The 19,290-nt window shown below is 39.4% G+C and overlaps 1 protein-coding gene across 1 annotated transcript in view; it reads left to right on the top strand.

Moving 5' to 3' along the window:
- The window catches only part of LOC311243717 (CDK5 and ABL1 enzyme substrate 2-like), an 86,294-nt gene that overhangs the window by 47,779 nt on the left and 19,225 nt on the right, over positions 1 to 19,290 (top strand). The window contains exons 2-3 of the mRNA XM_084333048.1: positions 5,778 to 5,873; positions 11,750 to 11,827. Coding sequence (XP_084189174.1) covers positions 5,778 to 5,873; positions 11,750 to 11,827 — 174 coding nt within the window. The remainder of the gene's footprint in view (positions 1 to 5,777; positions 5,874 to 11,749; positions 11,828 to 19,290) is intronic.

Here is a 19,290-nt window from a genome sequence, read left to right as displayed (position 1 = left end):
CTTTCTTAGGACTACAACGATTTCATGACTGTCATTTCCTCAAGTTTCTGATGCAATGCGAGATTTTTATGAGCTCATATGCTAATAACACTTAAAATCATTGGTAAACAAACATAGTGCTGAAAATATACACTTTGACTGTTGTTTTGATAGGGTTAGGGTCTTTACTCTTACATTTGAAAAATAAACGCAACATTAACTATTAGCAGAATCACACACACAGGCGACGACGCTAACGAGTCAATTAAAGGGTCCGACCCGTTGGCCAATAATACATTTATATGATGCTTTTAACAGTGCTCACAGACACATGTACGTCACTGGTGTGTGCCTGGGTTTGTATACTCTAGCTAGAATGCTGCATCTATTATTAGTGTTATATGAGAGAGATTTCTGAAGAGAGAGAGACAGAGTATGATTAGAGAGAGAGAGACTGTGAGAGAGGAGGGCAGATAGGAGAGATACTATGTGAGAGGGCAGATGGAGTTGAGAGAGGAGGGCAGATAGGAGAGAGAGAGAGACTGAGAGAGGAGGGCAGATAGGAGAGATTGACTGTGAGAGGAGGGCAGATAGGAGAGAGAGACTGAGAGAGGAAGGCAGATGGGAGAGAGAGAGTGAGAGAGGATGGGATAGAGAGAGACTGAGAGAGGAAGGCAGATGGGAGAGAGAGAGAGAGAGAGAGAGAGAGAGAGAGAGAGAGTGAGAGAGACACTGTGAGCGGGGGGCAGTTGTGCTTTGATCCTGGTGCTCTAGATGGGAACACAGCCTTGCGTTGAGGACATCTAACCAAACATTCTCTGAGTTTCTGGCTACGTCACACATCACGTGAATCTAGTGTTGCCTGAGTGCTGCTAGATCAGACGTCTGTTCAAGTCAAGTCAAGTGTTATTTTATTATTCCCCTTTGGGAAACTCCGATGTCGACAGAACATTTTCGACAGGTGTTGAAGACACTCAGGCCTGTCATGATAGTGTGTGAAACAGCTCCAGTGCGTAGTGATTTAGTGTTAGAAATAGGTCACCTTTTTTTGCATGTTGTGGACCACCTTTCTTGACAAGGATGGATGGATTTAACTAGGGATTCACCGATATGAACATTTTGGCTGAAAAATAAATTAGTAGGGCTGCAACTAACGTTTATTTTGTTATTGATTAATCTGTAGATTATTTGATTGATTAGTTGATTAATCTAAACGATTAATTTAAAAACATTTTTCCAGACAAAAATAATTAATAAATATAGATATAAGATATAGGAGGCCTATATATACTGTACATATGCAAATCAATAGCTTCCTTTTGAATAAAATAGGCTCAGGAATCAGGATAGCTAATTACCTAAAGAGTAGCCTATAGTACATTTACACACACACACACACACACACACACACACACACACACACACACACACACACACACACACACACACACACACACACACACACATACACGTCACACACACACACGCATGAGAGAGAGGGAGAATAGCTTATAGCAGACTTAATGAGTTTAGAATATGTCTGCTAATGAAGTGAAGTATTTATTATCATCAAATATCCTGTTTGTTTTTATAGTGTAATGATTGGCTACTTCAAGTCATTGAATGTACAGAGAGAGAGAGGGAGAAAGAGAGAGAGAGCTATCAGGCTCAGCCCCTCCCAATTCCTCACTGTTGCAGCTGGAGTGGATGTCAAAAACTCAACTTAAGTCTAAAGTGAGTGAAGCGCGAACTGTCGAGTCAGTAATAAATAGTAATGATACGATGTGTCAGTCATGAATATAAGGTAGAAAGCAGTGATCTAGGCCAGGGGTTCCCAACGTTTTCAGGCCGCGACCCCCAAAATAACGGTGTCAGAGGGCCGCGACCCCCACTATTATAGGGGTGGTATACATTTTGATTTTTTTAAGTAAAAAAAAAATATATATATCTATATATATTTAAAAAATAAATGATGTATGGTTGAAACATGGAAATGTTCAAACGCACACGCACTAATAAGCATTGGAGGCTTTTAACCAGGGCCGGACTGGGGAAAAAAATTCAGGCCAGGAAATATAGCCCCAGTCAGGCCACTTTTTAAGCAGGCGGTCTGGGGGTCCCCCACCAGGAAATTCTTTGTTACAAAGACTTAATTTCCTGCATTCTGGTGCAGGAATTTTTGTATTTGTAGTACCCTTTAAATGCCAGTGTTTGTGATGGCATCCCAAATTATTGGTAAAAAACAGGCTAGCTTATGTCAATGATTAGCAATTTTTGTTTTGTGTTTTTTTGTAATGTCAGATTAAAAAAAATACTCACACTCTAAGTATTAAGTAATAAGGGACATAAAAATATTATATGTTGAAATAATTTACCACTTTTTCTTTCATAAATCTTTTATTCAACTTCAGCCCTGATCATAAGGCCATACAAAATAAATGCTTTGGTCCTGGTTGCCGACCGACCCTGCCGATTTAGGTGCCGACCCAAATTTATTTTATTTTAAAAATGTTTACAATAAAGTTTCGTTTTAAAATCTTAGTCAAAAAGTGCAGTCCATGTCAATAATGAGAATATATAAAAAGCAAGTATTTCACAATATTTGCACAGCTCTCTGACATCAGGATATTTAGTGAGTAGTATTTAGGCGTGGCATTTTTAATACTACTACCCAGGGTTTCCCATTAATTACCTAGACTGTGGCGGCCCGCCACAGTTGTATAATGCAGGGGTTCCCAAACTTTTCAGGCCAGGGCCCAGAAAATAAGGCGTCAGAGAGCCGCCGCCCAATGCACATCGTCTGGCTTTTTTTTTTTTTTTTTTTGCCAGGCGACCGATTTTTTAAGCCAAATATCACTTCAATCCTATTAAGTTAGTTCAAGTTAGTTATTCATTTATATGTGCTATTTATGAGAGGGCTAACTTGTTGCAAAATAATAATGATAATAATAATAGCCTCATTAAAATACTATTGTTGCTTCGGTTGTTTTCAGCGTTTTATGTGCATAATCTGTTATTTAGTTTGAAATGTTCGTTGAAATAAGTAGATTTTTCGTTTTTGTTTATTTATTAAGTTAATATAAAACCATATAGTCACATTTTAGAATACAATAGAATAGAATTTTAGAATACAACTAGAAACACTGTCCTGGCCTGCTTCTAAGTTCAGTGGCCTGACAAAAAAAAATTAAATAAAAAAATAAAAAATAAAAAATAAAAAAAAAATTTATTTTTTATTTTTTTTTATTTTTATTTTTTTAAATCATCTCGTGGCCCATCCGTGGCTGCTCGCGGCCCACCTTTGGGTCGCGACCCCGACTTTGGGAACCACATAATGAACCAAAAAAAAATTTACACTTTTTTTTAAATATAAAGTTTGCCAATAGGGATGTATCAGTAGTATTGGCAGTGGTAGTAGTCGTAATAGTAATCCACTATATATTTTTATTTTCTAAAAAATAAACCAGTTCAACACAGGTAACCACAGGTAATACATGTATACCATACATGATATACATGTATTTGTTTATCTATAAGGCCCTTATTGAAGTCAGGGCTCTACACTAACCTTTTCCCCAAGGAGCACATGTGCACACAAAGAAGTTTAGGAGCACAGTGAAACATTTTCAAGTAACAGAGTTTATTAACAAACTATTTATTATATGCATATTTATACTGTGCGTGCATGTGCATACTAAGGGCACACATCTGTGCAATAGCACATACCACCAAAATCACACATTGGCCCATGTCTACTAGACTCTGTTGTCCAGCTGCTTTTATATATTGTACTGTTGTCACGATACCAACATTTTTACTTCGATATCGATACCAGCCAAAGTATCACGATACTGATTCTAAAACTATACCAGGGCAAAAACCTAAAATATCAGGAAAATATTATTATTAGATGACAGAACATGGAAAATTCTTTATACAATTATTGAATTAATTATGATTCTAGTAGGGTTTACTGTAACATATTTTAGTAGGGCCATACTGTAACCAATTCAGTATTTGTGGAGCTGATGAGTTTAACGAGGGAAGCGGAATGATACATATCAGGCTTGTTGTAATAGCATGCCATGTCTCCCAGCCAGCTCTCCGGGACAGCTTTGCCCCGTAGTTATAATCATGGTAAACAAACAAACAGCCATGTTTATCCCTGTCTAGCCCCACCTATCATCACCATCAGCAGCAGGCAGCAGCCAGGGAGAGAGCAGACAGAATTGTTCTGTTCCCACAGCAGCAGAAACATTCCACAGCATTCTAGAATTCTGCACAAGACTCGTTCCCATGGAAATGGAATGTCGGGAAAGATTGCCGCCTGTGATTTATGATGGTGATGATCTATGATGGTGATGCACAGTGACAGGCCCCAGAGATATTGCATTGATCACAAACACACAGCCATACACTTCCTAGATGAAGGCAAGGCCTCAGACAGTAGACGTAGAAATCTATATGGTGCACTAACATAACATGAAAGGTAAATATGTACCATGCAGAGAAGTAATTAACTATGCCCATCCACCCAAAACAGTTCAGATGTTTTGCTAGTGTCCCATTTAAGCCCACCTGATCAAAATGTTAATATACAAAATAATTAAGATAAATATGCACATTTATTGACCATTTAACTGTAGTGTATAATAATATAAACGACCTACAACAAGTTAAACTATCCATGCTTATCATGCTTTATGCCATTGCAATGAACCATACTATGCAGCTAATGTATGCAGCTAATGTATGCTAGCACCATGTGGTCAGTTAGCTAGCATGCTAAAACTCATATTTTGATTTCAAAAGAAACAATATGAATACTTAAAGTAATATTTTCACATGTCTTATTCAAAACATCAATCTCTTTTTACAAATGAGTACTTGAACGAGTCGAAATCTGTAAAAGTGTTCTCTTGAGGATCCCCCCAGGACCCAAGTTTTTATGCAAGTTCTTCACAGCTCAGCTGGCACATGTCACATGTGTGCTTCATTAACCCATTGCTTCATAGGAAGGAATATTACACAGCGCAAAATTATGATGCCGTTCTTTTCAATTTGACTCTGCTTAATTGGGACGTTTACCCTACATGCCATGCCTTCTTGCGTATGTGATATTTGTTTGTGTGTGTAAATGTCTATTTGTTCATTCATGCCTGCATTGTGCTACAGTATGTATTATTTTGTGTGTGTGCGAGTTCAGAGGCATTTTGTGTATGTGTTGTGGGTGTGAGTTTATGGCTGAACAGGCTCCTCATCTTAGCTAGCTCCTCATAGAGGGGGATGAGTCTATGGCTGAATATGCTCCTTATATTGGCTAGCTATTCATAGAGGAGGATGAGTCTATGGCTGAATGTGCTCCTCGTCTTAACTAGCTCCTCATAGAGGAGGATGAGTCTATGGCTGAATGTGGCAGGATAGCGTCCACGTCCAGCTTCTTTCTCATTCTCCTCTCGGCAACCACTTCTAGATTGTCCAGTTTGACTCCCACTACAGAGCTAGCCTTATTCAGTTTGTTTAGTGTCTCTTGAATTGTGTTCAGTTCAGTGTTAATTTCAGTTCAGTTATATTCTATTCTACTCTGTTCTGTTCTGTGATGCCTATGCCGCCCTGTTGCTATAAACCATGTTAATGATTTCAAACAGGGAAATAGTGGTGTCTCATGAATTACGTACATTCTTTATTTGGGTGGTGTTTCCCTTTTTAAAGTTGAAGAAATATATGGAATTTTGCTAATTACACTGAAAAACGTAATAATCTCTTCCTCTCTCCCCCTCCCTCCCTCCCCTCTCTAGGACCAGGAACCTCTCGGGTGGCTCTCCCAAACCAAGAATGGCAAAGAAGGTTCACTTCATAAAGAACATGAAACCGTATGACACACAGGGCAGCAGGTGAGAATCAATTAATTTGTCATGTAAATTTTTACATATACCAGGAATTTGTCCTCTGCATTTAGGGGGCGACAGTGGCTCAGGAGGTAGAGCAGTCGTCTGGCAATCCGGAGGTTCCCGGTTCGATTCCCGGGCAGTGTGTCGATGTGTCCTTGAGCAAGACACTTAACCCCTAATTGCTCCCGATGAGCAGGTTGGCACCTTGCATGGTTGCCTCCGCCGTCGGTGTGTGAATGTGTGAGTGAATGGGTAAAATGTGAGTAACAAGCGCTTTGGATAAAAGCGCTATATAAAAAAGCAGCCATTTACCATTTAACATATCCAAACTACTTGGGAGCAGTGGGCAGCCACAGTCTGGTGCCTGGGGTCCAACTCCAATTGTAATGCCAGTACCTTGACAGGAGTATATACCTATAACATGCATGTCTTTGTGGCGGCTGAGTGGCGCAGTGGGCAAGGCGCTCGCCACTAACGCAGGAGATGCTGGTATCGAGCCCAGCTCTCGGCGTTGCTACCGGCTTGGCCGGCCGTCATACTAACACAATTGGCAGTGTTAGAGGGTGGGAAAGCCGGTGGGTGGGGATTGGACGTTGTGGACAGCGACTCCTACAGGTCGGTTGGGTGACGCCGGTGCGGCGGAAACAGGAAGTATCGGGGGCAGCGTGAGCCTCCCGCGCGTTACTCCTCGCCACTGAGAGTTCGAGCTGCTGCGGTGAAAAGATGCGACAGGCTGCCTCCTCGTGTACCGGAGGGGACACGTGATGCAAGGCTTCTATCCTCACTACAGCCGACCAGTGGGAGGCATAGTCTAGCAACGTTCAAGACGGGGGAGGGAAGAATTGAAAATACGAAATTGGGATGGGAGAAAAAATAGAAAATGGGGAGAAAAAGTGGATTAAAAAAAACATGCATGTATTTTTTGCTGTGGAAGAAAATGGGTTTGGACACAGGACCTCTCACCTGGGTTTGGACACAAGACCTATCGCCTGGGTTTGGACACAAGACCTCTCACCTGGGTTTGGACACAAGATCTCTCACCTGGGTTTGGACACAGGGCCTCTCACCTGGGTTTGGACACAGGACCTCTCACCTGGGTTTGGACACAAGATCTCTCACCTGGGTTTGGACACAAGACCTCTCACCTGGGTTTGGACACAAGATCTCTCACCTGGGTTTGGACACAGGACCTCTCACCTGGGTTTGGAGACAAGACCTCTCACCTGGGTTTGGACACAGGACCTTCTTGTTGCTGTGAGGCAACAGTGCTAACCACAGTGCCACCCCTCCCCAACACCTCACATCTATGAGAAAGGAACGGGGGAAAGATATGAAAAGTAGGGGTGGGAGAAAAATCCATACGATATATCATGATATTTTATGTGCCGATATTATATTGATACCGTGGCGCCAAGTATCGACATAACAAAAAGCAATCCCATTTTAAATTAAAATAAAGACTGAAAACGTTATCTTATTGGATCAAACGGATGATGTATATATAAAAACAGAATGAAAATGTTATCTTATTGGATAAAACGGATGATGTAAAACAGACTGAAACGTTATCTTATTGGATAAAATGCATGATGTATGTATATAAAAACAGACTGAAAACGTTATCTTATTGGATAAAACGGATGATGTATATATAAAAACAGACTGAAAACATTATCTTATTGTATAAAATGGATGATGTACTGTATATAAAAACAGACTGAAAACATTATCGTATTGGATAAAACGGATGATGTATATATATTTTTATTGCGGATGTTGACAGTTTTCCATTGGGGACATCATTTGCAGTTGAACAGCGGTAATAAATCGCAATATTGTGATATTACAGTATCTAGTATCGTGGGGCCTCTGGTGATTCCTACCCCTAGAGAAAAGCTTGTTCTATATGTAGGGTTATAGTCTGGACCAGGCTGATTTTCCAGCTCCTTCCTGTCCTGATTTGCCCTCTAGTTGTTCTACCAACCCACCAGGCTAGTGAGTGACACAGAGCACTATGTGTTATCATCTGGTGATAATAGACACAGGACCACTGCTCATACAGATACCTATTGTTGGTGTGATCATATTCTATTAGAGGGAGAGGGAGAGAGAGAGAGATTCTCATCATAGAAACACTGAAAATATCCATCCAATCACGTCACTGTACATACATTATCAATTTAACATTTATGCACATGTATTGGGACTGCCCACCAGTTAAGGCATTCTGGAAAGATGTGTCCCAACAATTATCAATACTCGTATCTTGGAATATACCTGTACACCCCTCGGTATTACTATTGAATGATGTTTTTGAGTTTGCAGTGAATCCACAACTAAAGAGATTGGTTTTATCGGGTATCACAGTAGCTAAAAAACTGGTCGCATCACGTTGGTTTCAACCGGAAAAAATTTGCCGAAAAGTGTGGTTTCTTACATATCTCGATGTGATATATCAAGAAATATCTACAGCAAGAATTCTGGGTCTCAATGAATCCAAAATGTCAATGTGGTTAGAAGTGGTGGAGAGAATAAAAGCTAGCTTATAATGGTAGTGTCTGGTTAGGAGTGAGGGATAATGGAGGTACTATCCAAGAGGGGGTCCGGGAGGGGGGGGGTTCGAGCTGGAGCATATGTGTGTAGGGCAGGGGTGTCAAACTCATTTTCACAGAGGGCCACATCAGCATTATGGTTGCCCTCAAAGGGCCAAAGACCGTATAAATGTTAATGTAATGTAAAATAAATGTAGCTACACATTTACATATTGTTAAACATGGTGTTTCTGTATTTATTACTTATTCAAGTTATACATATTGCATATTCATTTGCATAAATGTAAAAATATATGTTAGCTTATGTTATTTTAACAAATAATTTTAGTTTATCAGAACCCCATATTACTCCACCAATCAATGATCAAACCATTCAAGTAAATAACAAAGAAGAATATCATCAAATACAAGCTATGACATTAAGTTTGTTCAAAACCTTTTTGTCACAGTCAAGAGGGGCAGAACTAACAACTGTGAGCTGCAAAGAACACGTGGGACAGATGTAGCAGATGTTACAAAAACAAATGGCTGCACACAACCTTGCAGAGGCCATACATCCAACTAATGGAAGATAGTTTAATTAACTTTAATTAACAGATTGCAGAATGGGTACAGTACAGTACAGCTCAATACACACAATTGTTAAGGGGATGCAGACCAGAGAAAGACTTTCGACTTGTTTACATCAGGGTCCCCCATTTTCAATTCGTAATGAAATTGCTATTATGTGTCTGCATGAACACACAACTGTAACTGTACTCAAAAATAACAAAATAAGGGTTGTCTCAGTTCACAACTATATTGGTCAAGTTTTGGGTGGGACTTGTTTGCGTCCCTACAGCTTCTTATTCAATTGAGCGAGATGCTCGGTTATGTCACACAGCCAGTTTGCATCTGACAGTTCAGACAATATTTCTTCAACCCTTTGTTACCTATTCCGCCTGGATCGTTTTTGTATTTTGGGCTGTAAAATTGTCAAAGAATGTCTGAGGAGTAAGTGCTTTTGGCTTTTTTCCTTTGTTACCTCAGATGTTCAACATACATGTATGTGTAAGAATGTGTAATAACTAAGGCTGTCAAAGTTAAAGCTTTATTAACGCATTAACCCACAATTATTTTAACACTGGTATTTTTTAACCCAATATTAATGTAAAAAAAAAAAAAAAAAAAACGTTTTTTTTTTTTTTTTTTTTATCTGAGCTCTTGGGGGGGCCACATCAAATGACGTGGCGGGCCGGATTTGGCCCGCGGGCCGTGAGTTTGACACCTATGGTGTAGGGTTTTAGAAAATAGGTATTAGGGGTATATTCTATACTAACATTTATATAATTGTAATTTCGCTGGATATACACTGTATACGGTTAAAATGTTATTATAGACTATTTTTGTTTTATCTTGTTTCTGTACTTGCATGTATTTTAACCACCTTTACTGAAAGTTTCATTATGCATTGTGTGTTGAGTACTGACTTTTAATAATTTTTGTTTTGCAATAATAAAAAAAATATAAAAATAAAAATAAAAAATATCCATCCAATCACGTCACTGTACATACATTATCAATTTAGCATTTATAGCTTGTTATATCTCTCACATTTAATCACTTGTATATTTTGTATGCACTTTATTGTTACATTTGCACTCTGGTTAGATGCCAACTTATTTTCGTCATGACAATACATTTGATCTAATCTAATATCAGAATCCACAAATCCTGTACTGGTCTGGACCTAGTCAGTATTTTTCTGTCTCATGGAAGCACATTCAAGGGTCTGTCTTCAGGCTCCAAGATACCTCCTTGACTATCTAAGCCTGACTGACCGGTGCTTCTGTCTCAAATAACCAGGTCCACTTGTAACACTTATTGAAAGTGCTGTTCTGTCTGCAAGTGAAGTCCTCTTAGCTAATGACTATAAACATTCCTGCTCAATGATACCGCTCTTACAAAGCCCCTCCGATACTTCTGAATGTTTACATGGCTCTTTATTTTAATTTTGTGATCACCTAGCGGGGGCCACAACTATAAGAAAGAAGCCTGCATGCCAGAGCTTCAACTATTAAAGTAATTAGTGGTGCACGATATATCGGCCGATATAATGGTAACGATGGTAATTTTTTTACACATCGATATCGTTCCGATGTCAAAATAGGGCAGATTTTAATCTAAAAATATATATATATATGTTTATATATAATATATATAGATTTTTTTTGTATAATTCTTTTTGTATCTAACATGTTTTGGTCTTAAATTGTTTAAAAATATCAGTCATTTCTGAAAATAACATAATGACATATAATAGTTATTAATTATTAATCTGGTGGCAAATTGCAATAACAAGAATAATGCATTCTGTCTGTACGCTTGAGTGAAGTGAAGACAAAACCAGTCTGGAGGCCGACTGGGAGACTTTAGGGAGTAGTTGTCCTTTGGACAGACACAAACTGAAGTTGAAAACACACTAGGCCACTAGGGAAAAATCATTGAGATCTGCAGTCAACATGTCCCATTAGTAAAACCACACACACACACACACACACACAAAGATTTCCTTCGACAAAGTCACATTCACACGGTCCTCAGCAAACCAGTCTCCCCTTAAGATTGTAAGAGATATAGTTGGAACACTTGCATCAGTTAGGGAAATTGTGTGTGTGTATGTGCGTGTGTTTTGAGACTAATGATGTGCTGTGTTTCCATACAGTGCAGTCTCTGCTGTGTGGGCTATTTCCTTCTATGGGACATTTTCCATTCCAAAAGCCTGTAGGGGCTGTTTTTATCTCTAGGGAGCAATCCATTCCAAAACCTGCACTGCCCGTAGAAAATACATAAAAATACAACTATTTAAATTGCGGCTGCAAATAACGATTATTTTGTTATTATAGAAACACAAAATCGTTGTAATCTAACAACAGGTGATTGTAATCTAACAGCAGGTGATGATCAGTAAATCACAACCGTGACCAATAAGCTGTGGTGTTACGCCATATTGTACGACAAAACATGCCAGGAGATCCTATGAATATGAAATGGGCAATATGAAGATTGAAGAATATAAAACCTTACACAACGGCTTATGTGAATAGTGGGTTGTGATTGTGAGGTGGGCATTAGTAACCAGTATAAGATAACACTTCAGACTGAACACAGGCACAGACGAGGCAGAATATGACACCTTGAAGACATTCAGCGACTTTGGGTTCTTGAGAAGCGCTATATAAATAAAATGTATTATTATTATTATTATTATTATTAATCTGTTTGTCTCTGTTGTTGGTGGCATTAACAGTGATGATGATGATGATGGTGGTGGTGTTTTTGTTTCAGGATCGTGCTGATCTGTGCCAAGAGGTCTCTGTGTGCTGCCTTCTCTGTTCTACCATATGGAGAGAGCTTCCACATCAGGTACACACACACACACTATTTCACCTGGCTGTTGCATATCTAAACACATTATATCATATATTATAAACCAATATTTAGGGATGACCTCAACTAAAGCAATTCTTGGTAAAATTCTTGGTCAGCTGTTGAAATAAAAAAGTTGATTTAATAATAAATCGGCAAAATTGTGTTTCCCGCATGCAAGAGGTAGAGAGACATCTTTCAAATTTAGATCTTACCCGAGTTGTGCTCATAATGTGTCAGGATGTAACTCATTCACCATGTCAAAAAGCATAATAAAGCGATTTTTTGTAAAAAAATGGTAATGTGATTAATTGCGTTATGGTTTTCAAATTAATCGAAAGAAATTACACAATCATGGTGACAGGCCTAAGAAATTTCCTGTTTTATCGCCTAAGAGGGGACAGAGGGGACATATTAGACTTGGAAGCAACTTTGCACAGTACTCAATAAAACCTATTTCAGAAATTGCGATTACCGTAATTTTCTGACTATAAGGCGCACCTGAATATAAGCCGCAGCAGCTAAATTGAATGATGTGTACATATATAAGCCGCACTAGACTATAAGCCGCAGGTGTTTTAATGTTTAATTACCATATGTAAGGGTTCGTGCACAGAGGGGATTGTCGGGAAAGAGATGGCTGTTTGAGGAAGCTCCCATTTATTAACATTTTTGTTTAAACAGTAACGGTAGCTAGGGACTAACGTTAGCTCACAGAACGATAGCCACATTAGCCAGCGCCAGCTAGGTACCAACGCTAGCTCACAGAACGATAGCCAGTTAGCCAGCACCAGCCAGGTACCAACGCTAGCTCACAGAACGATAGCCACGTTAGTTAGCCAGCACCTGCTAGCTACTAACGTTAGCTCACAGAACGATAGCCAGTTAGCCAGCACCAGCCAGGTACCAACGCTAGCTCACAGAACGATAGCCACGTTAGTTAGCCAGCGCCAGCCAGGTACTAACGCTAGCTCACAGAACGATAGCCACGTTAGTTAGCCAGCGCCTACTAACGCTAGCTCACAGAATGATAGCCAGTTAGCCAGCACCAGCCAGGTACCAACGCTAGCTCACAGAACAATAGCCACGTTAGTTAGCCAGCGCCTGCTAGGTACTAACGCTAGCTCACAGAACGATAGCCACGTTAGTTAGCCAATTTTTTTTTGTGAAACATGAACTATGATATGCACATAATAAACAATTTGGCACATACAATCAGAAAATAAAAATGTTTTACAAATGTACAAAAAATCATAGTGAGTCTAGGCCTTTTATTATCCAGGTTATTGACTGTTTAGACCATGTATTTTCAGGCATTTTATGTTTTTTCAGGCTGTGTGGTACTGCAGAAAACAGTTCCTCTCCAGCTGCAAGCACAGCCCACATTGTAGACATTAGACATCCTAAAAAGAAACTTTAAGAAAGTTTAATTAATATCTGTTGTAGGCTATATTTACTAAAACACACATTCAGGTGAGTATATAGGTATGTGCTTTCTTCTTCACAGGTAGGCTATGGTAGGTATGGTAGGTATACATATTTCACAATATAGGTTAAAAGTGATGTTGTAATTTAGCAACCGAGGGCCACACACATACATACAGTAGCTGTACTACTACAAACTGCAATTTTATTAACGTTACATACCCTGGTCCATCCGTCGCTGTTGTCTCTGGCTATGTTGTCTCTAGTTATTGCGCCGTCATGGTCGTCGTCATGAAAACCTTTTGGGTATTTTCATACTATTTCCCTACTTGACCGTCTTGACATCTTACCAATAATCAGCTGAAAAAACCCAGTACGAAACTACTAAAACATTTCTCAAACAAACTTACATCCACTCACCAAAAAACAACTTCCTCAGAATATTCCAGAGCTACCAACGTCACTACGTCATGATACGTACGTTTGAGAACTCTACCGTAATGACTAAAAAGAAAGCACAGCTTCTCTGCTTTCAGGAACACTTGGTTGGAATCTTTGCAAGATATCGCACATTTGGTTCAAGAGTTAGGGCAATTTTCAAAATGCATGGTCAGAATGAAAGAGTTAAAGGGATATTTAGGTAAATACTCTTATCAACATGGGAGTGGACAGATATGCTTGCTTTATGTAAATGTAGTTTATTAAATTAAATAAATAACCAAAATGGCAGATATTGTCACTTTACCATGTGAGAGGTTATTTTCATTGTCTGGGCATATTGTTCAGAATAAGCAAGCTGCCCTGTCGCTTGACAATGTAAATGAGCTTATCTGTGTAAACAACTGGTTCACGGCAAATAAATAGAAGTATATGAGGAGGAAAGACAGAGAGATGGGAGGTACACACACACAGAGAGAGAGAGAGAGAGAACACACAGAGAAATAGAGAGAGAGCACACACACACACAGAGAAAGAGAGAGAGAGCACGCACAGAGAAAGAGAGAGAGAGAGCACACACACACACACACAGAGAAATAGAGAGAGAGAACACACACAGAGAAAGAGAGAGAGAGAGCACACACAGAGAAAGAGAGAGAGAGAGAGCACACACACACACACACACACAGAAATAGAGAGAGAGAGCACACACAGAGAAATAGAGAGGGGAGGCACACACACAGAGAAATAGAGAGGGGAGGCACACATACAGAAAGAGCGATAGACAATATATATATCTCATTAAAGCCATATCTGTTGCCTGTCGATTTCCGTTTCAGGCGACAAAATCCATTCAGCGGTTCTCGAGTTACATGCCGATATGTGAGGCATGCGCCGAAGTACACGGCAGACCTTTTATTTTTTCAAATACCACTCCCAACTCCCGAGCCTCTACCTCCGTCAATCATTTGGTGATCTTGGAAATTATTGGACAGGGTTGTAACCAATAAGTCTGGCTTTCCAATGATACCCCACGTGGGAATGAGCGAATCAGGGATCTAGATGAAAAGTCCACAGCGCAAACAGGAAGAGACATTTCCGCAGAATGCATTAGAGGAAATGGTTTTCTGCAGCCTTTTCCCCCCCTCACTTTTTACCAAAATTGCTCCTAATCACTAATTTCTGAACAGATTTCTATGAAATTTGGACATGTCCTACACAAGACTTCTGGCTATGGACCCAGTGTGTTTCTTCAGCCATACAATATTTTTTGGAAATACTACTTCTGGACTACTAACTACTACAGAAAAACATTCAGACCTATGTTACTCTATTTCATTATTACTAAAAGGGAATTATCTTTATTGTATCAGAAACTTCAGAATGTCATCTTTAAAAAGAGACCAGGCCCATGCATGTGCTATATGTATAGTATTTTGGTTTGCAAAAAAAATATGCAGTCCTCAAGTTCAAGTAAAAAAAATTGCTACTTTTGGGGGTGCCTGTTAAGAGGTTAATACACTATATGAAGAGATGAGCTGTTTTCTCACGAGCATATGCGACCGAAATTCTATCTGTGCGACCTCAAAATATAATTGGGAGCATTCGTGCGAGTGCAAATAATTGTTCTGGTGCAACCATATTGCGATACTCTTATTTAGAAAATCCCTTGGAGAGTCGTATCTGCTCGGCTCACAGCACAGCAGTAGCGTCTGGAACGCGGACATTGCAACAGAGCAAGGCTAGTGTGCCTATTTTGCTACCCAAAACAAGTCCCTGCTGTTTTATTCCACAACGGGTCAAATGCATCTAACATGCTTTGCAATCCTCGCCATTCCTTTATGCCCACGTCGCGTTAAAGACCGAAATTAACGTTACGTTAGCGTAAGCTAACAACAAGCTAACTCTGATCAGAGCCATAGTGTGTGTGTGTGTGTGTGTGTGTGTGTGTGTGTGTGTGTGTGTGTGTGTGTGTGTGTGTGTGTGTGTGTGTGTGTGTGTGTGTGTGTGTGTGTGTGTGTGTGTCTCTGTCTCTGTCTCTGTCTCTGTCTCTGTCTCTGTGTCTCTGTCAGTAATGGTATTTCCGTTGCCCAAAGAATCGATATTGTATCGTATCGTGATGAAACTGGTTATTCCCACCCCTAACTAGGTCTACACTATACTATAGTTAAAGGCTACTTTCACTGTTTTACTGCAGTACTGTTATATTGTCAATATAATGTATTTTTTATCAATAAAAAATATATATATATTACATTACACCAGTGCTACCAAGTAAAAATGTAAATTTCGAGCCCTGAGAGTAGAGGGGGATGAGCTGTTTCTCAGGAAGAGAGAAGTGAGGAGAGTAGAGGGGGATGAGCTGTTTCTCAGAGGAGGAGAGGAAGTGGTATAGTGGAGGGGGTGGGTCTGTTGACTTGGAAGTTTCCCACGTGCCTCTGAGCCCTGGAGCAGTGGGGAGAGACCTCGACCCTGAGACCTTCCTGATGCCTGGCAACACACACACACACACACACACACACACACACACACACACACACACACACACACACACACACACACACACAGATAACGGAAAAACTAAGAGAGAGATGTACGTGCACATACTGTATGTGTGTGTGTATACATGCTTGCTTGGATACGTGTTTGTATGTGCATGGTGACATTTGTGTGTACATTTTCATTATGTGTGTGTGTGTGCATTGTACTGTACTATTTCTGTCTGTCTGTATTTCATGTTTCCATCCATAGCCAGATGTTTGTCTACACACAGTACTAATGTACTATAGGCCTCAGATACAAACAGCTCCATGAATCATTGATGTCTTTTTGCTGAAGTATGGGGCTGTATCTTTGTAGGATTATTCTGTTATTTTACCATTATTGTCCCAAATATAAGATTTGGGATAAGTGTTTAAAAAAAATATATATATATATATGTAGTAATTACACCTGAAAATGTGGGGTCGTCTTATAATCAGGGTTGTCATATTATATTCTCGTCAATATGGTGTTCCTGGTTATAACTAGTGCTGATAGATTTCATTTCAATTTGAAAAAATATATACTGTATGAATTTGACTGCCAAACTGCCAGTCGAATGGAAATTATTATTTGATGTTAATAAAAACTATTGCTATGAAGTGAACTGAAAACTCATCACTGATTCTTGTCTGCAATGCAAGCCAATAAATGGATGTTATAGGCCGTAAGGTGAAGGCTGTATCGTTTCATCCCGTTCCGACCTCGGTGGACTACTCACTTTTCACTCTGGGTGAAAGATATATTGGTGTAGATTTAGGAATAAAAAGTTCCCCATTTACAATCCTGCCCGTTTTGCCGCAAAGCGACTTTTTCACGAACTTTTCCGTTCGTGAGAAAAGATCTAGTCCTGACTTTAAAATTCTGATTGCGCAAAACTTTTTTTGCAATCAGAATTTTCAAGTCGGGACTAGATCTTTCCTCGCAAACGGATACTTGGTCACCATGGAGTTTTATTTGACGTAATTGGTGCGAGTTTGGTTGCGTATATTGCGCTCGACCAATAGCAGCTCTCTTTGTTGCGAGGATACGGCCGTCGGGTGACAACAAATGACATCCACAGATTAACGTTACATCAGAACAGGACGAAAATGGACAAAAACACCTTCTAAAGTTCGCAAAAAGGTTTCTAAACAATGTTATATGCATCTCACGTCCGTTCAGAAAGAACGTGTACAAGATTTTACACGGACACGGTGGGATAGATATAGAAACTGGGTTGAACGGTGGCTTAACTTACCAGGCCAGAATCATACCATTGTGGAGACATACAAACGTTGTTTAGAGATCGATTTGTGTAATACATGTCATGATATATCTGTATATCTGTATGTTGTGTATGTCATAAATGCCATGATGAATTGAAAATGGGCGACCCTGATTAGATTAGATCAGTGGTTCTCAACCTTTTTACACCAAGTACCACCTGAGAACGTAGCTGGCTCTCCAAGTACCACCATATGACCGACGTTAAAATACAGTCTATTCTGCTATGCACAGTTCACGCAGGAGGCAAATGTATTCCTAATACCATTATTTATTGTTAACTTTTGTCAGACACAGCCACAATGTACAAAGGGGTAGCACTAGAACTACAGTAGCAAACTCTTCCACACAACTCATACAATGCAAGGGGCATTGAGAACATAATAACTAACATTCTCACATAGCAAGTGAGAAAATTAAGAACAACTGTATTTCAGCAAATGTACTTAATTCTCTCTCTCTCTTACACAGCAAGCAATTGTCCTTCATTCTCTCTATCTCTCTCTCTCTCTCTCTCTCTCTCTCTCTCTCTCTCTCTCTCTCTCTCTCTGTTTTTGATGTTGTCCATTGACAACTCGCATAAGCAGGGCCGGACTGGGGAAATAATTCAGGCTGGGAAATATAGTGTGAAATATAGCCCCAGTCAGGCCACTTTCTAAGTGGGGGTCCCCCACCAGGAATTATTTTGTTACAAAGACTTAATTTCCTGCATTCTGGTGCAGGAATTTTAGAAAGTGTACCCTTTAAATTCCAGTGTTTGTGATGGGCATCACAAATTATAAAATAAATAAATAAATAAATAAAAACACATATTCAATACATTTTCGAATTGTAACCCTTTAAATGCCAGTTTGTGTGATGGCATCACAAATTATTGTTAAAAAAACACACAAAAAGTAAAATATTTTCAATATATCAAATGCAAAGTACATTTTTCTGGGGGGGATTATTACAGGCTAGGCATGTGTCAATGATTAGCAACAACACAGATTTTGATGGATTTTTGTGTAATGTCAGATTTAACAACAACTCTTTTCAGAAAAGTGGGAGTATTTCATTTTTTATCTGACATTACAAAAAATCTAAAAATAAAAATGGTTATGATCAGGGCTGAAGTTGAATAAAAGATGTATGACTGTTTAGACTGCATTACTCTCTGTCACAGTGATCTCCTGGTTGTTCCCCACTTAGGTTATCTAACTATCACGCCGCCGCAACTAGAAACACTGGCCTGGCCTGCTTCTAAGTTCAGTGGCCTGGCTGCAATTTTTTATTTTTATTTTTTTAATGTATTACCAGCAGTACCACCAAGTACCACTAGTGGTACGCGTACCACAGTTTGAGAACCACTGGATTAGATTGTACTTTATTGTCATTATATTTGCATACAACGAGATTTGGGACTCGAACCTAAGGTGCAGTAATAAAATCACAAGTAATAAAAGAGAAACATAAAATCCTATACAGAAACATTAACTCATTCTGCGCCATCAGAGGAATATTCAATATACATATATATACAATACAGAGTAAAATTAGTTAGTGAGGTGTGTGGAAAGATCAGTGTCAAACTGATCTCAACAAATACAAACAAATCACACTACTACTGTATAATCCTAATCCCCTCGCCATATACATCCCCACCCCAGTCCACACCCTCACCCACCACCACACTTCCCAGGCAACACTGATGTTAATCATCCTCACCACCATCATCTGAGTCATCATCCCATGTAGCCCTATCTTCGGTTTCTTTAAAAACATTTGCACAATTTTGGCATTGACAAAGA

The sequence above is a fragment of the Notolepis coatsorum genome (genome assembly GCF_963971535.1).
Source record: "Notolepis coatsorum genome assembly, chromosome: 17".
Classification (NCBI taxonomy): Eukaryota; Metazoa; Chordata; class Actinopteri; order Aulopiformes; family Paralepididae; genus Notolepis; species Notolepis coatsorum.
The sequence above is the reverse complement of the archived record's forward strand: the minus strand, read 5'-3'. Positions and strand labels throughout refer to the sequence as shown.